The sequence below is a fragment of the Caenorhabditis remanei genome, chromosome IV, assembly GCF_010183535.1.
Source record: "Caenorhabditis remanei strain PX506 chromosome IV, whole genome shotgun sequence".
In the NCBI taxonomy this organism is placed as follows: domain Eukaryota; kingdom Metazoa; phylum Nematoda; class Chromadorea; order Rhabditida; family Rhabditidae; genus Caenorhabditis; species Caenorhabditis remanei.
In genome coordinates, this window is record NC_071331.1 from 11706845 (window position 1) to 11727749 (window position 20905).

At 38.6% G+C, this 20905-nt stretch overlaps 5 protein-coding genes across 5 annotated transcripts; 1 reads left to right on the forward strand and 4 right to left on the reverse strand.

The window, feature by feature from the left end:
- Positions 1-4942: 4942 nt before the first annotated feature.
- On the reverse strand, positions 4943-7530 carry GCK72_013367 (uncharacterized protein; the record flags this gene model as incomplete). Its single annotated transcript, XM_003089015.2, has 5 exons — positions 4943-5266; positions 5313-5515; positions 5562-6676; positions 6732-7343; positions 7394-7530. The coding sequence occupies 5 exons, from the start codon at positions 7528-7530 to the stop codon at positions 4943-4945; spliced, it is 2391 nt and encodes a 796-aa protein (XP_003089063.2).
- Positions 7531-9356: 1826 nt separating this feature from the next.
- Positions 9357-12096, reverse strand: GCK72_013368 (uncharacterized protein; the record flags this gene model as incomplete). The annotated part of the gene is made up of 6 exons (XM_003096213.2): positions 9357-9419; positions 9477-9886; positions 9977-10307; positions 10550-10762; positions 10856-10966; positions 12016-12096. 6 exons carry the CDS (start codon positions 12094-12096, stop codon positions 9357-9359), a joined length of 1209 nt encoding a protein of 402 aa, XP_003096261.2.
- A 2198-nt stretch (positions 12097-14294) lies between these two features.
- GCK72_013369 (uncharacterized protein) lies at positions 14295-15447 on the reverse strand (the record flags this gene model as incomplete). The annotated part of the gene is made up of 5 exons (XM_003096257.2): positions 14295-14499; positions 14555-14706; positions 14757-14924; positions 14969-15329; positions 15374-15447. 5 exons carry the CDS (start codon positions 15445-15447, stop codon positions 14295-14297), a joined length of 960 nt encoding a protein of 319 aa, XP_003096305.1.
- Positions 15448-16337: 890 nt separating this feature from the next.
- GCK72_013370 (uncharacterized protein) lies at positions 16338-20003 on the reverse strand (the record flags this gene model as incomplete). The annotated part of the gene is made up of 10 exons (XM_053729816.1): positions 16338-16508; positions 16565-16707; positions 16763-16940; positions 16994-17259; positions 17307-17612; positions 17658-17905; positions 17952-18346; positions 18401-18880; positions 18990-19336; positions 19919-20003. 10 exons carry the CDS (start codon positions 20001-20003, stop codon positions 16338-16340), a joined length of 2619 nt encoding a protein of 872 aa, XP_053584588.1.
- Positions 19863-20732, forward strand: GCK72_013371 (uncharacterized protein; the record flags this gene model as incomplete). Its single annotated transcript, XM_003096223.2, has 1 exon — positions 19863-20732. One exon carries the CDS (start codon positions 19863-19865, stop codon positions 20730-20732), a length of 870 nt encoding a protein of 289 aa, XP_003096271.1.
- Positions 20733-20905: the final 173 nt, after the last annotated feature.

Sequence of the window (20905 nt, forward strand, 5' to 3'; positions counted from 1 at the left end):
GAGCTCGATTAAAGAACATGGTAGCAACTGAAGAGCTCCAACATTAATCAACAAATTAAAAAAAAATTTTGAAACAGTAATTTATCCGAAGTTCTTTGAGAAATTATTCGTGCCTGGCTACAGATGCGCTCGGCAACTGTAGACCTCCACCATATCCCTCACCCCTAAACCAAACCAACTCACCATAACAAAATAGCACAAAAATGCACGTCGTCCACCACGGCCGAGACCGTTTCATTTCGAATAATAAGAAGCTAGGCATTGGACCGAAAGGGTTTTGAAGTGATTGTTTCTAATTTTATTGCCCTTATGTTTTGATTCTCATCCCCCTCCTCTCCCTCTTGTTTCCTTATCTTTTTGTTTCTTTTCTACTGAAGCCGCCATTCATGGATCAACTCCGCCCACTACTTTCCGCCTCTCTCGGATCCACTTTTTTTCAGATACAGTATCTATTTCTCGCCGATTTTCTTCTGGAAGTTTTCGATTTGCGGAAAGAGAGGAAGAAGATTAGGACAGGTGGAAACTATGTGACCGTTTGTGAAATATCATTTGACTGAAGGACTGAAGAAATTGAAACAAGAAATAGGGAAACGTCGGAAAGGTTGAGGTCATTCTACAGTATACTTAGTAGAGATTTTGCAAAAAGTGTAGCAGAATGAAGACAGTTCTGATACAAATTAGCTAAACAATAAAAAAATAAACGTGAGCTAAGAAAAACTGTCAACTAAAAATTACAGTTTCTGGCATAAACTTTGAGAGAAAATGTTTTCCAAAATTGCTGAAACTGAATTGTTTTGAAATTAAAGTCGTACGAACGAACTTTGAAAATTTCGAAATCAGTTATAATAACTTCTGTGAAACGGTCTAGATTTGTGTAGGAAGATTGATTCGGTTTGACCTTTCTGATTAAAAAAGATTTGAAATGTCTACGGTAGTTGATACCGAGGTGTAGAGGAAAGATAGAGATAAGTACCAAATTTTGCCGTTTCTGCAATTTGTTGTGACTATCTGGAAAATTTTTAATGTTGTTCAGGTCGTAGCCGACTCCATACTCTTATTTCAGTAAAAGATCTCATACTTTTGAAACACAACTCATTTCTCAAAGAGAATATCTGCTCCTTTCAGGCAACTAGTGGAAACATCAACTATGTCTAAAGACCTTCATTTTTTAAGTAAATGTTTTTTGTTTCATTCACTTCAGTTCTACAATCACATTCTTGTTTATTGGTCATCGATCTTATTTTGTGAGCAGTCATCTTTTCAGTTTTGGGAAGGACAACTCAAATGTAGTTAAGCCTGGAATCATCTCAATTCAGTGTATCCCTTAACAATTATTGCAAACTTCAATCATTTCGGTGACAGATATTAGTCTTTTGAATTAAAAAACAATTAAAAATTAATCATCAACCATTCATTGACACTTTCCTACTAGAATTCAATTCTGATCAACCAGTGCTTACTTTACACTCTCTGCCTTATTCCTTTTCGGTTTCCCTTTCTCCCACCTCCTTCATTTTCTACCGTATCCATTCCTTTAAAAGATCTTATCACGATTTATCAAAGTATTTTCTAATTTTGGGTGCCATTGCGAGATCAAATGAACTTGTTGATCTATCAAAACAGAAACGATACAATTTGGGATCTGGTCGTAATGACATACCCAATCCCAGATTTTTTCAAATAGGAGTGAAGATTTATTGATTTATTTCCAACCTGTAAACTGAAAATAGAGACTTTGGATCATGAATGTTTTCAATACCAATTGAGCCTGCTACTAGTCCGAATGGGATGGGGAAATTTTCTATTCTCATAGTCTATTTACCTTAACAGAAAATTACAGTTTCCAAATGTAAATATAACCTGGGCGGTTATTTTCTATCTGATATATACGTCATAACAGATCATTATTTTGAAACATAAGTTTTTTTTCTGATTCCTGTCTATTTCTGAAGGTTCTCTAAAAGTTTTTTATCAAATGGACCGGTATACTATTGACTCACATCTGGGTATTCTCTTTTCCGGAATTCATCTACAACTTTTTCTGACCTGATATCACTTTTTCAGGCTAACAACTAAATGCTCAACGTTCTCATTCTTCGAAGGTTGAATGAACTGAATTAGGTTTTTAATGAAATCTACTAAATAATTATGTTGAAACAGGAAGATAAGGAAAAACTTGCAATCTTTTGAATTTCAGATTGAGATGGAAATGAGAAGCGAAATTGAAAGCAAAGATAACAATTCCATCTGTTATTCTAACTTAAAGAGCAGGAAACTCGCGGATCAGAATATTTAATAAATTCTTATTATAAAACTTGATGATGCAGTGAAAGTTCTAAAATACTATTGAATCTCAAGATATAGCGTACACACAATTTATAGAAAGTAATGAAAAAAATAAATTTGGCTCTCTACATAAAAAATGTTATAGAAAAGTGCGAATTATAAGCTGTTTTGAGCAAACTTCCAAGAATTGAATACGCCCACAAAAATAACAAATCGAAACAATATTTTCCCCTCCCCTTGTCGTCCCGATCCAACTCAGTACTCTTCGCAGTCATCATTCACACCTAAAAGTAACGTCTGCGTCTCTTCTTCTCACACACCATTTCCTCATCTCTGCGTGAGACATCCTTCTCATCTCAAGGTGCTTCGAATCGAAAATCGGAATGACCAATCAGTTGATCGGTCAAAAATTATCAAGAAAACGGGAATACCAAAATGAATACTATTTGGGACGAATCACAACGTACAGAAACTTATTCACATTACTTTTGAATTTGCTTTCACTTTTTTTTGAATATGATTTTTTTTTTGAAAAAAAAGTAATGCAATGAATCGGACTAGTAAGTGGAACATGACGAAACGATTGAAAGATCAAAGTGTGAAAACTCAATTAGAAAAGAAAACGTTATATCATATTGAATGATGTCATTTTGGAACGAAATTTTAGTGAACTGAGAAGATCAACTATGTCAAGTGAAGTGATAGAAACGTTTGGAACCAAACTAGCATGTTGTTTTACGAAACTTATGCTTCAGAACAGTTTGAAAAATCAGATCTAGGTGTATCGAAATCGTGTCAAAAATTTCTCCAGCTACTTGGTATATTCCTGCTACCGTATTTTTTCGCTGTCGAAATTCCCACTTTTTTCTAAATTTCCCGTTTGATGATCTGAGCGGCATAGCAGATATCTTAAATAAGAAAAAAAAGTTGTAATTTTTAATCTTCGTTGCTTTTTAATTAGTCTAGACGTTAAGAGAACGATAGAAACCGATATCTTGGATATAAACAAAATAACTGGAACAGTGGATTTCGTTCCAGATGAATTCGGACTCTCTTTAAAAAAGGTCTTCATGATGTTTCAGAATTCAATGATGCACATTTTCTGGAATTTTCCACTCCAAATTAGATGTTATTGGAAAGTTTCTGTTTCAATGTCTTCATAAGATTTATTTGAAGTCAAAACTGTTATTGTTGGCGATGTGTTCTTTCAAATAGTGTTATTTATCTCCGGTTTCCAAATAGTATCTTTTTAAATTCAGTAGAACTTCACTCGACGACAGCTCTCCTCAATTTTTCCTTAAAAATCTGGTTTTGTAAGCAAAATTTGTTATTTATTAATTCTCGTTTCTCAAATAGTACGTCCCAACGAATGAGTGATGACTTGGAATACCCTTCGTGATTACTGTAGCCAATTTAAGTGTATTCGTTTTCTTTGGAAAATATCCCGATTCTTCTAGTGGACCACTTTGGATACTAATGATATACTCTGTTCTGAGTACTCTGAACTCTAATTTTTGAAACTGTTTGCTTAGGAATTTCCGTCTGAACAAAGATTTGCAGTATTCCAATCACTAAAGATTTCTAACGTTTCAAATCCAACTAAAAATTAAAATTTTAGATGAGATTTATTAAACTCAGTCGATTGCAACAAGTTGAAATATTGGAATTCTGAAACCGTAATCTAGTAAAAACCGGAACATGCAAATTGAATATTCTAGAAAAAGTCTTAAATTATAGAAATTCAGAAAATGAAAATTGCTAAATTTTTGTAGTTGAAATCTCTCTTAGGGTTTGCGGTATGACAGTTGAAGTTAGCTGCACTATCTTTTATTCCATCTTGAGCCGCTCTCTTTCGAAGAATGATAACTTTAAAAACTGAAATGCTATCAAAAAGTTGTTAACTATAAAAATGTAGACAATAAAGTTTGCTACATTTCTTCAGTGGACAACATCTTGATAGCCCTTCTAGTTTTAGAGATATGCCACTTCAAAATCAAGTACTGTAAACAGTTTCGATCGCTTTATGCGTATACAGAGAGGATGACCACTGGTTCAATTTCGGCTGGTAGTGAATAAGATTTGGTATATTTTGTAAGATTTTGAGACAGTTTTCCGAGCATTTTCACAAGAATTCACTGGGAAACACAGAAAAGATTGATTTTTGGAAAAAATTAACTGAAAAAGAAGCGAATTTCTCCTGAAATCGAAACAAATTTTACAATCAAGTTTTAAAAGTTATGTTCTCTACGATGGCGATTCGCCATTTTTTCGCTTACTTTATAAAATTCTTCTGTTATTTTTGTGTGAGATTTCTTGTCGATTGAGAGGAAATCAAGATCACTCACTCACTCGTAATACAACAAATTCGCAAAAAGAGGTTAATGAGTGACACCAAAGAAACTAACGGTTCATGTTTACTCTCCCAGGTTTCCTGCAAAGATGTAATGATTGAAAAGAGGAATTGGAACTTCTCACAACTTCAAAATATGAACTGAAAAAGAGAATAAAGAAATGACAAATAATTCATATTTCTATTCGACACGTGGAGAAAATATCTGTAACAGGGGACATAAATGTTTAAAATTTAGCTATTAACAGAATTCTTGTCTATTATAAATATTTACAGACGAAAAACAAAGCGAATTATCCGAAGAATTTAATGCTTCTTGAATGCGAAGATGGAGTTACGTCTCTTCTTTTTCTCCACTCCTCCTCCCTTTCGAACATTCTCCTCGTCGGCTGATGGCGAGTTGACGTCGGCCATTTCGACGACATACGAGCTTTGCAGGTGTGGTTTCACTTTCTCGTTTCGAGACGTCAAGATCCCAATTCTTTCCTTCGTGGTGCCTGATGGAGTGAATGGTGGCTTGAATTCAGAAGTGGAAGCAAGTGTATTTGTATCAGATCGCATCGAAGAGCGGGCGGTCGAGCATCGCTCGAACAAGTCGTAGTTGGAGCAGATTGACTCACGTGGATTGCTCTGAAAAATAGAAGTTTTTATTTGGAATTTTGAAAAATTTGTTTACCTTGAATCCAATCGGTGTTCCTCTGATCGAATCGATGGAATTCATGTCGAAATTGAATGCGATCGACTTCCGCGGCGTCTGCTCGACGTTTCTCTTCAACTCCTCCTCAGTTTCGAGCGGACCTTCTTTCGAGAGGTATTCGACGAGGCTGTCTGGAGTGTCGCATCGTTCGATAGGCGATGGAGGGTCTTCTTGGAAAAGTTCTGTAAAAAATGTTATGATTTGAAATCCCTTGCTATCTTCACTCACTAATTCTTTCCTCCAAGTAGCATTTCTTCTGCTCAACTTCCGATTTCATCTTGGTCATCGACTCAAGTTGGTCAATCAGCTTTTCGTTCTGCTCTCGGCACTCTTTCATCTCTGATTCGTGTTGGGCTACCTCATTCTGGTTTTTGAAAACTATGTTCTCCATATTCTCTCTCAACAGTTCGATTTCTTTCTTCTTTTCTTCCAAAGCATTCTGCAGTTTGGAGTACCGATCGTTAAACTGTGCAGTTGATGCATCTCGGATCAATTGCTCATTCTTCAGAATATCTTTTGTTCGTTCTAACTGTTGAGATAGCACCAGATTCATCGATTCTTTTCCCTTCACATCAACTTGAAGTTCTTCTATTTTCTTCTTTGCACCTTCGAGGCATGCCTTCGCCGATAAGAATCCTTCGGAATTCTGATGATTCGCCATGTCCGTGTTCAACACCTGCTCTTTCAGTTCGGCAAGAACTTTCTCCATTCCATTCTTGTCAGATTTCGCCGCTTTCAACTCGTTTCGGAGGCGTTCAACCTTAGAGTGGGCCATCTTCGCTCGCTCCGTATGATCTTGCTGACATTTTTCCAGCTGCGCCTGGAATCGTTCTCTCTGTTCGCTCATTTCAGTCTTTGCATTGTCAGCTTCTTGTCTGTTTCGTGCAGATTCCAGACTCAACGACTCGACTGTACTCGTCAATCTCTTGTTCTCCCCATGAAGATTCGTCTTGAGCTCCTCCAAACTGGTCAGGTGATCAGCCATACTTCGATTCTCTTCAAGCACAGAGCGGAGCTGCTCTTCGAGATCGCTTTCCTTCTTCTGATACCCTTGGAACTCCATTTCGTTGGTATCACGGAGTTTTCGCATCTCCTTCATGCACTTTTCCAGAGATTCTGTAGTCGTGGCAAGTTTCGAAGCGAGTTTTTCTTTCTCCTTCTCTAATTCCTCCAGATGCCGTTGCTCACTTCTGAGCGTTGTACGGCTTTCGGCGAGTTGTTTAGTGACGGCTTCCACTTCGAGTTGCTTTGATTCCATTTCGGCTGTCATCTTTTGAACACGTTCTTCCGCGAGTTCTGCGTTATCTCGCTTCCCAGCAACCTCTTGTTTGAGAGAATCGATACTGAAAAAGTTATTTTAGTACTTTTTATTTATATAATTCGTTTCTAGCTACTCACGCGATCTTATTCGCTCGACTTTCCGTCTTCAGCTTTCCATTCTCTTCTTCCAACTCCTCCACGCGTTGCTCTGCCTCAAGCATCTGCCGTTGTGCTTGCTTGAGCTGTTGCTCGATTCTCATGAACTTCATTGTTGGGGAATCAACAGCATCCGCTATAGGACTTCTTCTGGCGGTCGATGAGGCTGTTCGAAGACGACGAGCAGTTGCTGTGGGTGTCACAAAAGTGCTGTTGATGAAATTGTTCCGTGGAGGTGTTCTCATTCCACTCAACACTTCTACATTCTCCGGACGAATCAGAAAACTCCACCAGTCATCAACGCTGTCTTGTGAATAAAGTTTGTCGAAATAGGCGAACATGTCGAGAAGAACGGTGCTGTTGAATCCTATCTCTGTTGCAAGTTTTTCGAGGACGTTTGTCAGCAATTCCGAGTGGTCCTTGCGGAGAAACTCGAGGAACAAAGCGTAGAACTTGCAGATTTCGAGGAGATTTCCTTTCGCAGCCGCTTTGGGATCCAACGCCTCCACCAAAGACCCATTGACCATATTCATCTTTCTGTGCAAGACCTCGTAGAACAGATCTGAATTGCGGAACTCTTTTGTATCGCATTTCCTGAAAAGTTAAATTTTAGGTTATGACGTAATACAAATAAAATTACTTACATAATTTTGGCGATGAATCCTCCTTGCTTTTCCCAGAGATCAGTCATTGAACTGATCGATTCTGTGTCACTGAAAACTGTGGCGAAGTGGTTCGTCAGCTGCACAAATGAGTCGACGAGCACCGAGTCGACACTCATTTTTGCTGAAAATTTATGAAAATTAACGGGAAAAATCAAAACACACGCAAAAAACAACGAAAATCAAGTAAAGAGGGAGGTGAATTCAAAATAAGCGCGCACAATTTCTGCGTCTCTTCACTCCCATACGTCGGCGCTCTCTTCGATTAGCACACTCTCTCACTATTCTATTTAATCGGCGGGAAACGGCAAATATGGAAATTCAACTGGTAGTTCAGAAAGATGAGAGTTTGAACAAAAGGGAATAGAAGAGAGGCAAAATTTTCAGAATTCGAGGAAAATGGGACTTGCATGTAGAAAAATATAAACATTTTGGCTACAAAACGGCAAAAACTCAAAGAAAAACGTGGGAAAAAACTATTTTTAAGTTATTATTCGGAAAAAATCTGTAAAACCATAAACCAACGGAACCAAAATGACACAAAAATGATAAAAGTTCCGTTTGCAAACGGAAATTTAATCGCGTTTAAACAAGCGACTCAAAGTTTCAAATCGTGGTGAGACCAACTCTGAAAGAGAGTCATGCGCCTTTAAAGATTACTGTAAGATAACTATTTATGAGCAAATTTTTGTCAAATAATTTTGTCTTGAAATCAACGAATTTCCAGTTTAGAGGAGTTTTTGCATCAAAATTTCAACTAAAACTCGTAAATAATTATTCAAAAAATAGTTTAATCTAAAATTGAAGTTTCGAGGGTGAAAAAAAAACCGAAACCCAGCAAACACGCAAAATTTGCGAATCTGAACGGCTTCTCAGGTTCTTTTCATAAATATGGTTTGTTTTCATAGAGTTTTAAAATAAAAACTAAAGCACAAAAACAACTTAAACAGATTCTACAGCAGAATGTTCCAGATTTTTCATATAATGCCATTTTTAGATGACTTTTCCCGCTTTCCAGCTTTCCAGCTTTAATTTCTCCAGTTATACTTATATCTTCCGACGATGATCTTCTCTATTTCTTCCATTTCAAGACAACATCGCCTCATGGAATTCTGGATTCAGAAAAATTTAGAACACTTTCTTTTCTCTCTGCATTCATCTTGAAAGATAATAAATTTCCAGTTAAAACTTCTGCAAAAATTCTTCTCTTTCTCTCATTTTCTCCCACCCTTTATCATTCTCTCACTTAACTTCACTCTACACCGTATAGTATTTTATCTTTTGCAAATTTTCAGTAAAAACTCAACTGTTACAGTAATCATTGTAAGGTTTTAATTTCAAATAAAAATATAATTTTGGTTCCTGTTCAAAAAGAAGAATGTTCCGTTTCATCGTGGTTTTGTTTTCAGATTGAAATTTCGAAGTAACTAGTCTTTCTCTTTTCCTATTAATCAAACTTACTCGTATTCCTGTTTTCTATTTTCCACTGTTTCCGTCTAATTTCATTACTAACTCATAACTCTTCCTATAATCGTTTTTGCTCTCAACTCAAATCTACCTCCCCCTTTCTCTCCCATCTACCGTAACCCATCTCTTATTCTCTCTCCGCGTGAACTTTTCCACTTTTTCTCTTCATCTTCGTCCATCTTCCGAACCTTCTAATCAAAACCTATCAATCTGACAGAAGCTGTCGAAAACTGGATTCTTCTCAACGGAACAAGGCGTATTCTTTTCAAGAAATAACAAGAGGGACTTCTTCTTTTCCCAATATTCAATATTTTATAACTAATGACAATTAAGACAAGAAAAAGACACAAGACAATCCCAGAGGTCCCAAGAAAATACATCACAGCAATCATCAATAAATTAGAATTTAAAAAAAGAAAAAATAATAAACTAAAGAGAAGAGTAAAGCGAAGACAAGAGGAATAAGTGGAATCAGAAATTATGCCATTGGATTGGACTTCATAAGGAGAATGTCACTGGCAACCATCTCTTTGACGAGTTCCTGCAAAAATCGATCGAATTCAAATTTTCATTTCTATTCATAAATATATGAACTTACCGGAACAGTAACCTTCGCTTCCCATCCGAGAGTCTTCTTCGCCTTTTCTGGATTTCCCAAAAGGGTCTCGACCTCAGTTGGTCTGTAGTATTTTGGAGACACTTTCACTCGAATCACTCCATTTTTATTCTTTCCAACTTCTTCCACACCTTCTCCTTCCCATTGAAGTTCTTCTCCAATTTCAGCGAAAGCGAGATTACAGAATTCTCTGACACTGAATTGTTTTCCAGTGGCAATCACAAAGTCATCTGGAGCATCATGTTGGAGGATTCTCCACATAGCTTCGACGTACTCTCTGGCGTGTCCCCAATCACGGAGAGCACTCAGATTTCCAAGTTCGATGGATTCCTGTTGTCCGAGGCTGATTTTGGCAACGGAACGAGTAATCTTACGGGTTACGAAGGTCTCTCCTGGAAAATTATTTTCAGTTTCAAATAATTTTATTATCAGAAAAGTGGGACTTAAAAATTGTTTGGCTGTGCTAAAACCCTTTCGCTCACCTCTACGTGGACTCTCATGATTGAAGAGAATTCCATTACATGCAAACATGTTGTACGCCTCACGATAGTTAACCACAATCCAATATCCATACATCTTGGCAACAGCGTATGGAGATCTTGGATAGAATGGAGTCTTCTCACTTTGTGGAATCTCTTGTACTTTTCCATACAATTCAGAAGTCGACGCTTGATAGAAACGGACTTTTTCAGTCAAACGGCATGCGTGGATAGCGTCGAGAAGACGGAGAGTTCCGACGGCGTCAACTTCAGCAGTGTATTCTGGCAGGTCGAACGAGACTTTGACATGGGATTGAGCAGCCAAGTGGTATACCTGGAATATGAAAACCGGCCTTTCAATCAATCCTAATAGGGAACGGTTTCATTTGTAAATCTTTAACAATTTACAGAAGCAGTAAACTGTTTGATTCAATATGCTCTCTATTCTTGTTCATTTCAGCAAAACTTTTAGAAATGAATTTCCTGTTTCTGACTCATCATGAATTCGTGGGTCGATCAAAATTTATATTGTAGCTAGAAATGTCTTAGAGGAAATTTAATAAACTCGAAACTAACCTCAGTGGGCTCAATCGTCGAAATCAACTTGATCAAACAAGACGAATCAGTCATATCTCCATAATGAAGAGAGAATGAAGAATCCCCGTGATGAGTGATTGGATTACTGTAGAGATGCTCGATACGGGCGGTGTTGAATGACGACGAACGACGGATGATTCCGTGAACTTTGTATCCTTTCGAGAGGAGAAGCTCAGCAAGGTAGGAGCCGTCCTGGAATACAAAACTTTCGGTTTCAAAACATCAATTTCCAGTCTTCAATTAAATGGAAAAAATAGTCTTCTTGCCTGATCATCATGTACTAACCTGCCCAGAAATTCCCGTGATAAGAGCCACTTTACGTGCTCTGAAAGCTGCTAAATCCGCTGCTGGAGTCGTCATCACTTCGTGACTTTGTCCGATACACGCTTCGAGACCCTGCAATTGAAGGATATTGAATTAAAGGTCAATGGAACCCGGACCCAAAAGCACAGAGGTATGAATTCGGAACACTAGGTATTTACCGTTTCACCAGCAGACATTTTTGCTTCTTTTAATCCAAAAAGACTCGAATAAATGAGAGATTGAGAGGTGGCTTATCACTGTAGGTGATATCTCGAATGAATTGGGAAGCACAAAAGGGAAGTATCCAACCAACGAACACAAAACGACACGTTGTATGGAAATGATATGAAAAAAGAGAGAAAAGAGATACAATGGGCGAAGAGAAAGCAGAGAGACGTGGCACTTTGTGGATGTATATTTTGTATTGATGTACTCTCCGATCTGCTGAATAAACAAAAAATATGTACAAAATGGGGTTGGAAGATAGGTTTTGATACAGTTTCGATGATTTCGGTGGTGCGAAAAATGAAAATGGAATGAATTATCTTTTGGAGCAGTATAATCCAAGTATGAAGAAAAACTCATAAGAAACCAAGTGGTGAAACAGAAAAAAATTGGTTTCTCATTTCAGAAATTTTAGTTTCGTGCTATTGGAATGGTTCTCTGGCTTGTTAAAAGATATTGAATGATCTATAAATCAGTGCGGATATTTTCCATCCCTTAACAATAATTTTCAGATCTTCAAAGTTTTATCAATTCTTGAAACAGAAAAAAATGAGATGATTTCTGTTTCAATATGTTCAAAAATACTGTTTCTGATTAAAATATTTGCTAAGATTATTAAATAAAATTCATGGAATAAATGTTAGGAGAAAAAAGTCCGGGTGTGACAAAAATGTTGGTTTTGTATATTTGAAACATTCGAACAATAGTTTTTTTTGAAATTTCATGTTTCAGCAGGATATTATTTAAATGGTTCTCACAGTATGCTCGATCGGATCTGCTTAAAACATGAAGCATCGCATTCTGGAATTTAGAATTCACATTTTTAATCATGATTGTCAGATAAATCACAGTAGTTTTCCGATATATTCAATTTTTTAAAAAATATGCCACCTAATCAAAAACCCCATGATACATACCTCAACTTTACAGGTTCCCATTGTTCCGATCATTTCGGAAATATCAGAGAATTGAGAGTGTTTAGTAAGCATTACTGGCATAATAAATGAATAAAAACACACACACCAGACTAATTGATAAATATCAAATTGAAATAAAAAGAGAAAGTTGTTTGGGCTGTCCTTCTCTCAGTTCTCCTCCAAAAAGAAGGGGGATTTACGGATTGCAATCGGAATGGATGATGTGGAAAAACGATAGTCGGGAGGACCTAGATATTCTCGAATCGAGTGTGTAGATTGGAAAAGAGATTCATTTCGGAGATTTGAAATTTATGAAATGAGACGAAAGAGAAACAAAAAACGAAAGGAAATTCCATTACCTCAATGTTCTGATTTCTTGTTTCCGAATTGGTTTGTTGAGTTTCAGATGAGTTCATAATTCTTTCAAAATATTTGGTAGTTTGAAATGGGAAACATAGGGAAATCGCTTTGAAGCGTGTCTGGGTATCCCAGGGAAACATATGGGAAAGGACGTATTACCATAGAAACAGAAAGCAACGGGAGGAATGAGGGGGAGTTTGTTCGAATGAGAAGAGTTTTGGAAAGTGTGATTCATTGATGATAATTTATGAGATGAAGAAATATCAAGTTCACAGATAACACAACTAATTTATGAATTTTATGAAACAGTACAGATATTTTTGGGATTTACAGCATAATTTGAAGACTGGTTTTTATAATTTCGATGTAAAAGAAATATTATATTACAGTTTCTGAAATATCTAATAATTCCAAGCAGTTTTTCTCACATCAGTGATTTCTCCGACAAATTGGGAACATACGGAAGCGAGCTCTAGTGAGGATTTTATTTTTGAATTTGTTACGTAAATTCCAATTAAAACCATAAAAATGTAAGTTCTCAGGATCACAGAGATCCAACTTCCATCCTCAATCCTCAGAAGAATAGAAAGACCACGAACATCAAGATATTTTGTTTTAAGTAAAAGCAGATGTTCAATGGAGCGTACTTGCATTTGTCGAAGTTTTGAAAATTTGAACACTTCTGTTTTGCCTAGATCGTACTTCTTTTCATTTGCTGAGTCCCTAGAACTACTGGAATATTCCATATACAGTCGTTTTTAGATGAAACCAAAACTGTTATTTTCTGTTTCCAATCTCTCTCTCTAAACACTCTCTAATCTCTTAAACTCATCTAATGATGTCACTGAAACTGAAAAATTGTCTTGTTTCAAAACATCATTATAATGATGCTGCAAAATATAGTACTGCTCTTGGTACAGTGGAAGCAAGAAGATTTCAAACAATCCGGAATTCTGATTAACTATGAGAACAGCCGGTATGCAAAAACCATCCAAGAAACCGAAACTCTTTTTTCAAGTTTCATAATCTACCTTTTCTGAAGTATTTTAAAATTGAAAATAGTCCTAATAGTCTGAAAAAAAGTCTCCGAATTTCTACTCTAGATTTACATATTTGAAAATTTTAAATCCAATAAACAAAAAATCTTAAAACAGAAAAACCGAACTCGAAGCAACAGAACACACTCTCCAAAACTATACCATTCCCTCTTCTAATTTCCAGACTAACCTCAAGTTTCTCACCATTCTTCTTCACATTTTCGTTGGCCATTGTTCTGGATAAGGGCACTTTTTGTGAAACAAATAGAGACAATTTTTCAATAGAAGCAGCCAAATTCCCACGTTTTACAACCACAAAACTCCAAAAAGGGGAACTCCACGTTTCTTTAATTTTGAGAAGTCGAACAAATTATAAAGAGCAAAGAGAATCAGAGAATTAGAGAAAGAGAGACACCCAATATGTTACGTGGAAATGATTCAAAAAGGGGTGTGGTAATGCACTGATAAGATTGTCATCGATAAGAAGAACACGTCCTACTAGAGGAAGTACTCCCGAGGAGCTCGTGGAGCTCCCCCTCCTTCCCCAAAAATCAATAAATTTGCATCCTGAAGCCCCTTGCTTTTCTCCACACTGCCAACTGGCGTTTCTCCATCTCTGCGTCTCATCCGCTTGCTACACTCTCTCTCTCGGTTCACATTTCGAATTGAAAAAGATCCACATCAACAATCGGTTTGTATTTGTATGTGGTGTCCTCTTCCTCCTCTCCCTTTCACCTTGTGTGGGCATATTGTAGTAATAGTGGTCGCCGTCGACACAGCTGTCCAGCTGGTGTCTAATTTTAAAAATATGTTCATTATAATCTAGCACTACTATCACAACTTTCTATACAATCAATATGCAAAATGATACGTCTTAAAGCCTTAAAATCGAGAAAATGACACAGAAAACAGAAAAGTTCCGATGAAAACAAAAGCGGCGCCGATGATATGAAACATGTTGAATGCGTTTTCAAATACGAAGAATGAGATTAGAAGTGAGAAGAATTTGCGAAGAGTCAGGACCATCGTCACGTTGAGAGATGTCGTCACGGCGGAGAGCATGTAGACACCCTTTGTGCATCCGAATCTGAAAAAAGAGAAGTTGTAGTGGAAGTTGGGGAAGTCTGTCTGTGTGTACTCACTGAAAGAGACAAATCGCAAAAATATAAATCCATGCCGATGGAATTATCGTATCGATTCCAGCCAAAACGAACGATGGAGTCTCGTTAGCGGCGTGGAATGCTGGTGTCATCTCATCTCCGACGAGAGCGAAGGCAGGGATTGAGAGAAAATGCTAAAAATTTAAATTTTAGATTTTTCTCCTGAATTTTCGTCTCATCGTACCACATAGAACATCATCTCCTCATTATGTTTTCCATGTTTCTGATAGAATGTCTCCTGATATAATCCCAAATATGCACTGAGAATCAGTGAAAATGAGAGAAGAGCTATTCCAACGACGAATGGAGGAACGGGAATGAGCCATGAGTTTGAGTCGATTCCAGAACGAATCTAAACTTGGAAATTCGAAATCTTACAAAAGAAATAAAGCTCACATTAATATCAGCTCCCGGTTCATAACTAGCCAAAGTGAAAATGACAATTCCAGCAGTGACGACGACAACTGCTATAATCTGTTTCAAATTATATCGATAACTTCGTATAATCCATCCCATCGTCATGTTTGTCAGCAGTGTACCCGATTTGAAAATGATGAAAAGTGGAAAATATATTGCAAATTTCAGTGCTAAATTGTTGGCCATGTTGACTGTGAAGAATATCGCCACTATTTTTGCATACGATCGAATTGGAATTTGATTTGGCACTGTGAAGAATTTCGAGTGAAATATTAATCCATAAGTGGCTGTGAAGATGAATGAAGAGAATGTGATGAGGTTTAGACTGTTTTTTACATATCTGAAAGTTTTTGCTTGAATTTTTGGAAAATTCGGAAAACGAACGTTTGCAAATATTCGATTCCCGCTTGGCATCCAACACAACCAAATAACGTCGTTGAGATCACAGCAGCAGCCATTTTTCGGCTCTGAAAACTAATTTTTTTTAAATATAATTGATTCCGAATGAAAATTCAGGAAATTAGCAAGATCAAGTGTGTGCATTTAGACGTAGCGGTGTTCGCGTATTTTGCAACAAATTTCACGACAACTGATAAAAATGAATTTAAAATTTTTCTCTTAAAATTGTATCTTTTTAAGCGAAAATCGCTATTATTTTACTGTTCTGAATATTACTAATCATCCGAAACATTTGAAAAACAGATTGAAACTCTCCCACTTGAAGAAATTATGCAAAATCAATGAATGAAGACGAAAAACGTCTAGACTAGACCCACCGAGACGCAAAGAAACGGAGGAAATGGAGCAGATGTTTTGGATACCAATTTGAGTTTCCTCCACTCCTTTTCAAGTATTTTTTAGTAAGACAAAACGAATGATACGTTATGATTAGTAACTCAGATAACAACAAGAACGAAACCAAATGAAATAAATTGGATTTATGAAACGTACAGTGTTGAGAAGGTGCTTAAGAATGTGTATTTTTCGGGGGGTATACAAGTACAAAGAGTAATAAATAAAATGAGAGAAAGATTTTGCGATTCAATAAATAAGGAATTATGCATTTTTCGTGGAAACAATATAATCTGGAATCACAGAAATTGAGAGAGAATACTTATAACAGTTTCGTACATTTTTGCTCGGGATGGAAACGGGAGGTTGAAATCGAGATTGAATTTATCACAGAGGGAAAATGGAAAAAAGGAAAGAAAATGATAGGAAATGTGGGATGATTATGGAAAAGTGAAATAGAGAAAGTGAAGGGAAAAAAGGGAAAGGAAATTGATATGGTGGAAAGAATAATTGGCACAAAGAAAAAAAATTTTAAAATTTTTTAAAACATAAACATTTAGACGGAAACGGCATCAGAATTCGGATCAAGTTGAGTTGGACGTTCAAGTGGAGTGGAAGACGATGGTTCAGATTGAAATGGAGCATCACCGACTACAGTATCCTCATCCATGACACTATCCTCGTCTTCTTCATGGTCTGCGGTGACGAATGGTGTTTCTTCGTTCATCTGGAGACTTTTGAAAGGGTTTAGAACTGCCTTTCGACTGAATTTTCTGAAATTACCTCTTTCTGAGCGTCCTCTTCTGTTGGTGGATTTGGAGTGGATCTTCCCGATTGACAATCTTGGAGAGCTGAACAATAATGGAGCATGAGGACAGCAAGAGCCTGAAGACGTTCATCGAGCCCTTGGAATTTCGAAGATGCTTCTGAAACTTCTCAACATTTGGATAGCATCTGAATGATTCTATTCAGATCACTAACCTCCACCATTCTGCATAACACTCAGTCGATCGTCTTTCGTCTCTCGTATCGCTGTTTGAATTCTATCAATTTGCGCATTGATTTTTTCAACTCGTTCTTCTGACGGAAGTTCACTAAAAATCTCTCGTCCGAGACGTTTTGCATTTCGGATAGTTTGCTCGTTGTAGGCGTTTCCGGGCTGAAACTTTCCAGTTTTTGCTAGAAAAGATATTCTAATCTTGAAGTCATTACCTGGAAGTAAAGACCACTTATAAATGGAGATCCATCCAATTCTGGGAGAACATCAGCAAGAACATTCTGGATACTGGCCATCGGGCTATCTCTGTCAACAATGTCTTGATTCAACGTTGAATTGCAGTCAGTAGATGATGACTCAGTGTCCACAGTGTCCCTTCTTCCTGGTGTTCCCTCTGTTTTCTTCCCTCCTTTCCTCCAATTCGAGAACTTTTCAGTCACTTTCCGGAATCTGGCTCGTTTCGTTGTTTCGGGAGTATCCACTGAAGATGAGGCGGCATTGAAATGAAAAACTAAATCGATCACTTACAAGGTCCTGTAACATTGGAAGAAGATGTTGATGGTGACTGCACGAGCAATGCGTGTTTCTCTTCATGTGGATGATCTGGAGTAGATGCCGTAACAACGCCGTCTAATTCCGAAGCAGAAATCTCTTCGAATTGAGAATCATCAGGAAGTGGAAGATTGGTTGGAGGAGAAAGTTGTTGAGGAGAGCAAGCGATTCCGCCGTTATTAGCCTTGACGACACACTTATTATGACAAATGACAAGACATCGGGAGCATGTCGACGCGTTTCGCAGCCAGATTTTTCCTCGGCACATTGCGCAAGTGGTCGCTGAAAAGAACGGATGTGAGCTGTTCATTCAAGAAATTCACTCACCATTCCGTCCAACCCATAGCTTCCAGTCATGATTTGCAGGAGCCAGAGCTGGCGGAGAAAACGGTCTGGCTGGTGATGCTGCCTCGTTTGCATGTTGAATTCGATGAAGTTCGTCTTCACTGTCATCTCCAGAATTGATAGCTTTATCAGATGGGAACCCATCTGGAAAGTATCTGAATCCGAGTGTAATGTCACCAAAACAAAGACGTGGATCGAACCCGGCGTGACGGGAGAACTCACTGATCAATCTGAAAATGGAAATACATGTTTCTTGATTTGAATCGAGAAACATACGGATCATCAGTTGCAGTTGGAGGTGGTGGCGTTGCAGAGGTATTCGGTTGTTTCAATTGAAAAACTTCTCGATGACAATTGGAAAGAGTCAATCGACAATCATCAATGAGTTGTGGCACGAATAGAGAGACACTTCCAAGGAGAATCGGTTTGGATTCAGGTGATTTCATAGGTGACATCGGGGCGGAATTCTCAGTATTCGTTGACGAAGAAGCAACACTATCAGGAGTAGAAGGTGTCACATTGGGAAGGATGGACGCAGAAGTGTTCGGTGTTCCAGCAGTTTTCACTTCTCTCGCATGAACAGTCACATTCAAATATCGAATCGTACTGCGAGTTGTTGTCTCTGCAGGTGTGTCGAGTTCAAAGTGAAGTGATTGTCCCCACATTACGTCCTGAAACTAGTGAGGGATTAAATTCTGATTCACCTAGATTCCTAGATGACCTACCTTCTGAAACTGCACACTTTTCGTTGTTCTCGCTTTGATAGTTGTCATCGGCGACTGATCTTTTTGTCCGGATCCATTTGATCTTCTTCCTTTCGGTGACTCTGACAACTTCTTCTTCAGTCTTTTCTTCTCTTTCTTATCCTCCGATGGACTTTCTTTCCTCTTTCCTACAGCTGCCATTGGTGATCTTCCAATCGAATGCTCTCTATCCGTATCATAAAGTGACCCAGCATCCGCACCAATCTCAATACTTTCCCCGTTGAAATCCACTGCAGAGGCGTCAGTTAGTTTCCGTTTCTGGGGCATCAAATCGAGAACTTTCTTCTTTCCAGCAGCGAAAGTCGCCTGGATCTTTGCTTTCCGTGTACTCGCCGACCTCTTTCTATCAAGATGTGCTTCCTCGTCGTCTCCACAATCTTCCGTTCCCGTGTCCGTTCGATTTGATACCATTGAGGCTAACGAGGCGACAGAACCGGTTTGCTGAAATACATTAATTGGGAAAAACTGCTAAACCAATTAGGAGGGAGAGTAATGGTTATTTTTGTTTTTGTCTGTCAGGTGATTTTTGATTCGATGTTTCAGAACTTACCGTTGCAATCAGAGCCAATCCCTTAGCTGCATCCGCTTGAGTCAACGTCTTATCCTTGTCTTCTTTTCGAACGACTCCAAGAAGTTGTGGATCCAAATTGTGTCCAGCTGATGCACTTCTATTCAAGTCTCCAACTAGCAACATCTTTATCTCGTCCTCCACACAATTCTCCATTCCAAAATCAGCGGAACTCGAGAGAACTGCATCAATAACTTTCGCATCGAGATGACTTTCAGATTGGGTTCGTCGTAGATCGAAGCTGGGTTGACTGATGAGAAGTTGGGGGACACGAGCACTTTCAGCACGTTGAACAGACACAATTGGTGGTTGTTCGAATTTGTGGGCATCTGGAATTAGATGGATGAGATGTATCTCTTTCCTATAATATTTCGAGATCTCAGTTTGATTTTGTGATCGGTATGAACCTTTCCGCTTCCCATCAATCTTCTTTTTTTCTCAAAAGAATTTTCAAAAATCGTTCAAAATGCGCGCATCGAACGATATCGGGTTGTTACTGTCAACGAAAAAAATTGCTTTTTTCTTTTTCTTATCAAACTTTTCCATCATTTTCTCTGTTCTGACCCAACCAATCACAATAACCCCTCCTATTTTTTTGACGAAGACGTTGCCTAGTTGCAGTGTAATAATATGAGAATTGCGCATGGCAACACGAGAGATTCTAGAGAAAATTGGTTGAGAAGATACCTATCCCTTTCGTTTTTCTGGACGGTTACTCGACTTCCTCAATGGTTTGTGTGTTGTAAAATAGAACGAGTATCAGAGAGGTGTTAGAAAGTGAGAGGAATTCCACAATTTCTATCTGAATTCGTATAAAAGGGATGGCCAGGTAACCAGTAATCATTCCATTTCGCCATGGAGATCGATTCCAAGATCAAGGCCTACCGATTCGTCGGTTACGCCGCTCTCACCTTCTCCACTGTTGCCGTTCTTTCGGTATGCATCACTCTTCCAATGGTCTACAACTACATCCATCATGCTCGTAAGACCATGCATCACGATATCGTTGAGTGCCGTGCTGAGGCTAAGAAGCTTTGGGGAGATGTTAACCAAATCCCAGATCTCATGATGGCTCACAACCGTACCGCTCGTCAAGCCGGAAACGGACAATGCGAGGGATGCTGTCTTCCAGGAGCACAAGGACCACCAGGAACTCCAGGACGCGTCGGACGCCCAGGAAAGCCAGGAGCACCAGGACTCAACGGAAACCCAGGACGTCCACCAAAGGAGCCATGTGAGCCAATCACTCCACCACCATGCAAACCATGTCCAGAGGGACCACCTGGACCAGCTGGACCACCAGGACCAGCCGGAAACAAGGGACCACTCGGACCACCAGGACCACCAGGACCAGGAGGAGAAAACGGACAACCAGGAAACAAGGGACCAGCCGGACCACCAGGACCAGGAGGAAAGCCAGGACCAGCTGGACCACCAGGAGAGAACGGACGCAACGGAGAGCCACAACCAGGTGCACCAGGAGAGCCAGGACGTCCAGGACAACCAGGACCACGTGGAGCCGCCGGACAACCAGGAAAGGACGGAGCTCAAGGAGGACCAGGAGAGAAGGGAGCCAACGGAGAGCCAGGACAACCAGGAAGAGACGGTCAACCAGGACGTCCAGGACAACCAGGACGCGACGGACATCCAGGAGAGAAGGGAGTGTGTCCAAAGTACTGTGCTTTGGATGGAGGAGTCTTCTTCGAGGACGGATCCCGCCGTTAAACACTACTGCCTACATTTCCAACTTCTTGCCATTTTCATTTTTATTAGTCATGATAAAAATCGAATTGAGAATTTCTTTATCCCAATAAAGTGATTTTTGTTCGAAAAAATATGCATTCTGTCTTGTTACTGGGGAGAAACCGGTTCGATATCAAAGTTACAGTAAGATTCTT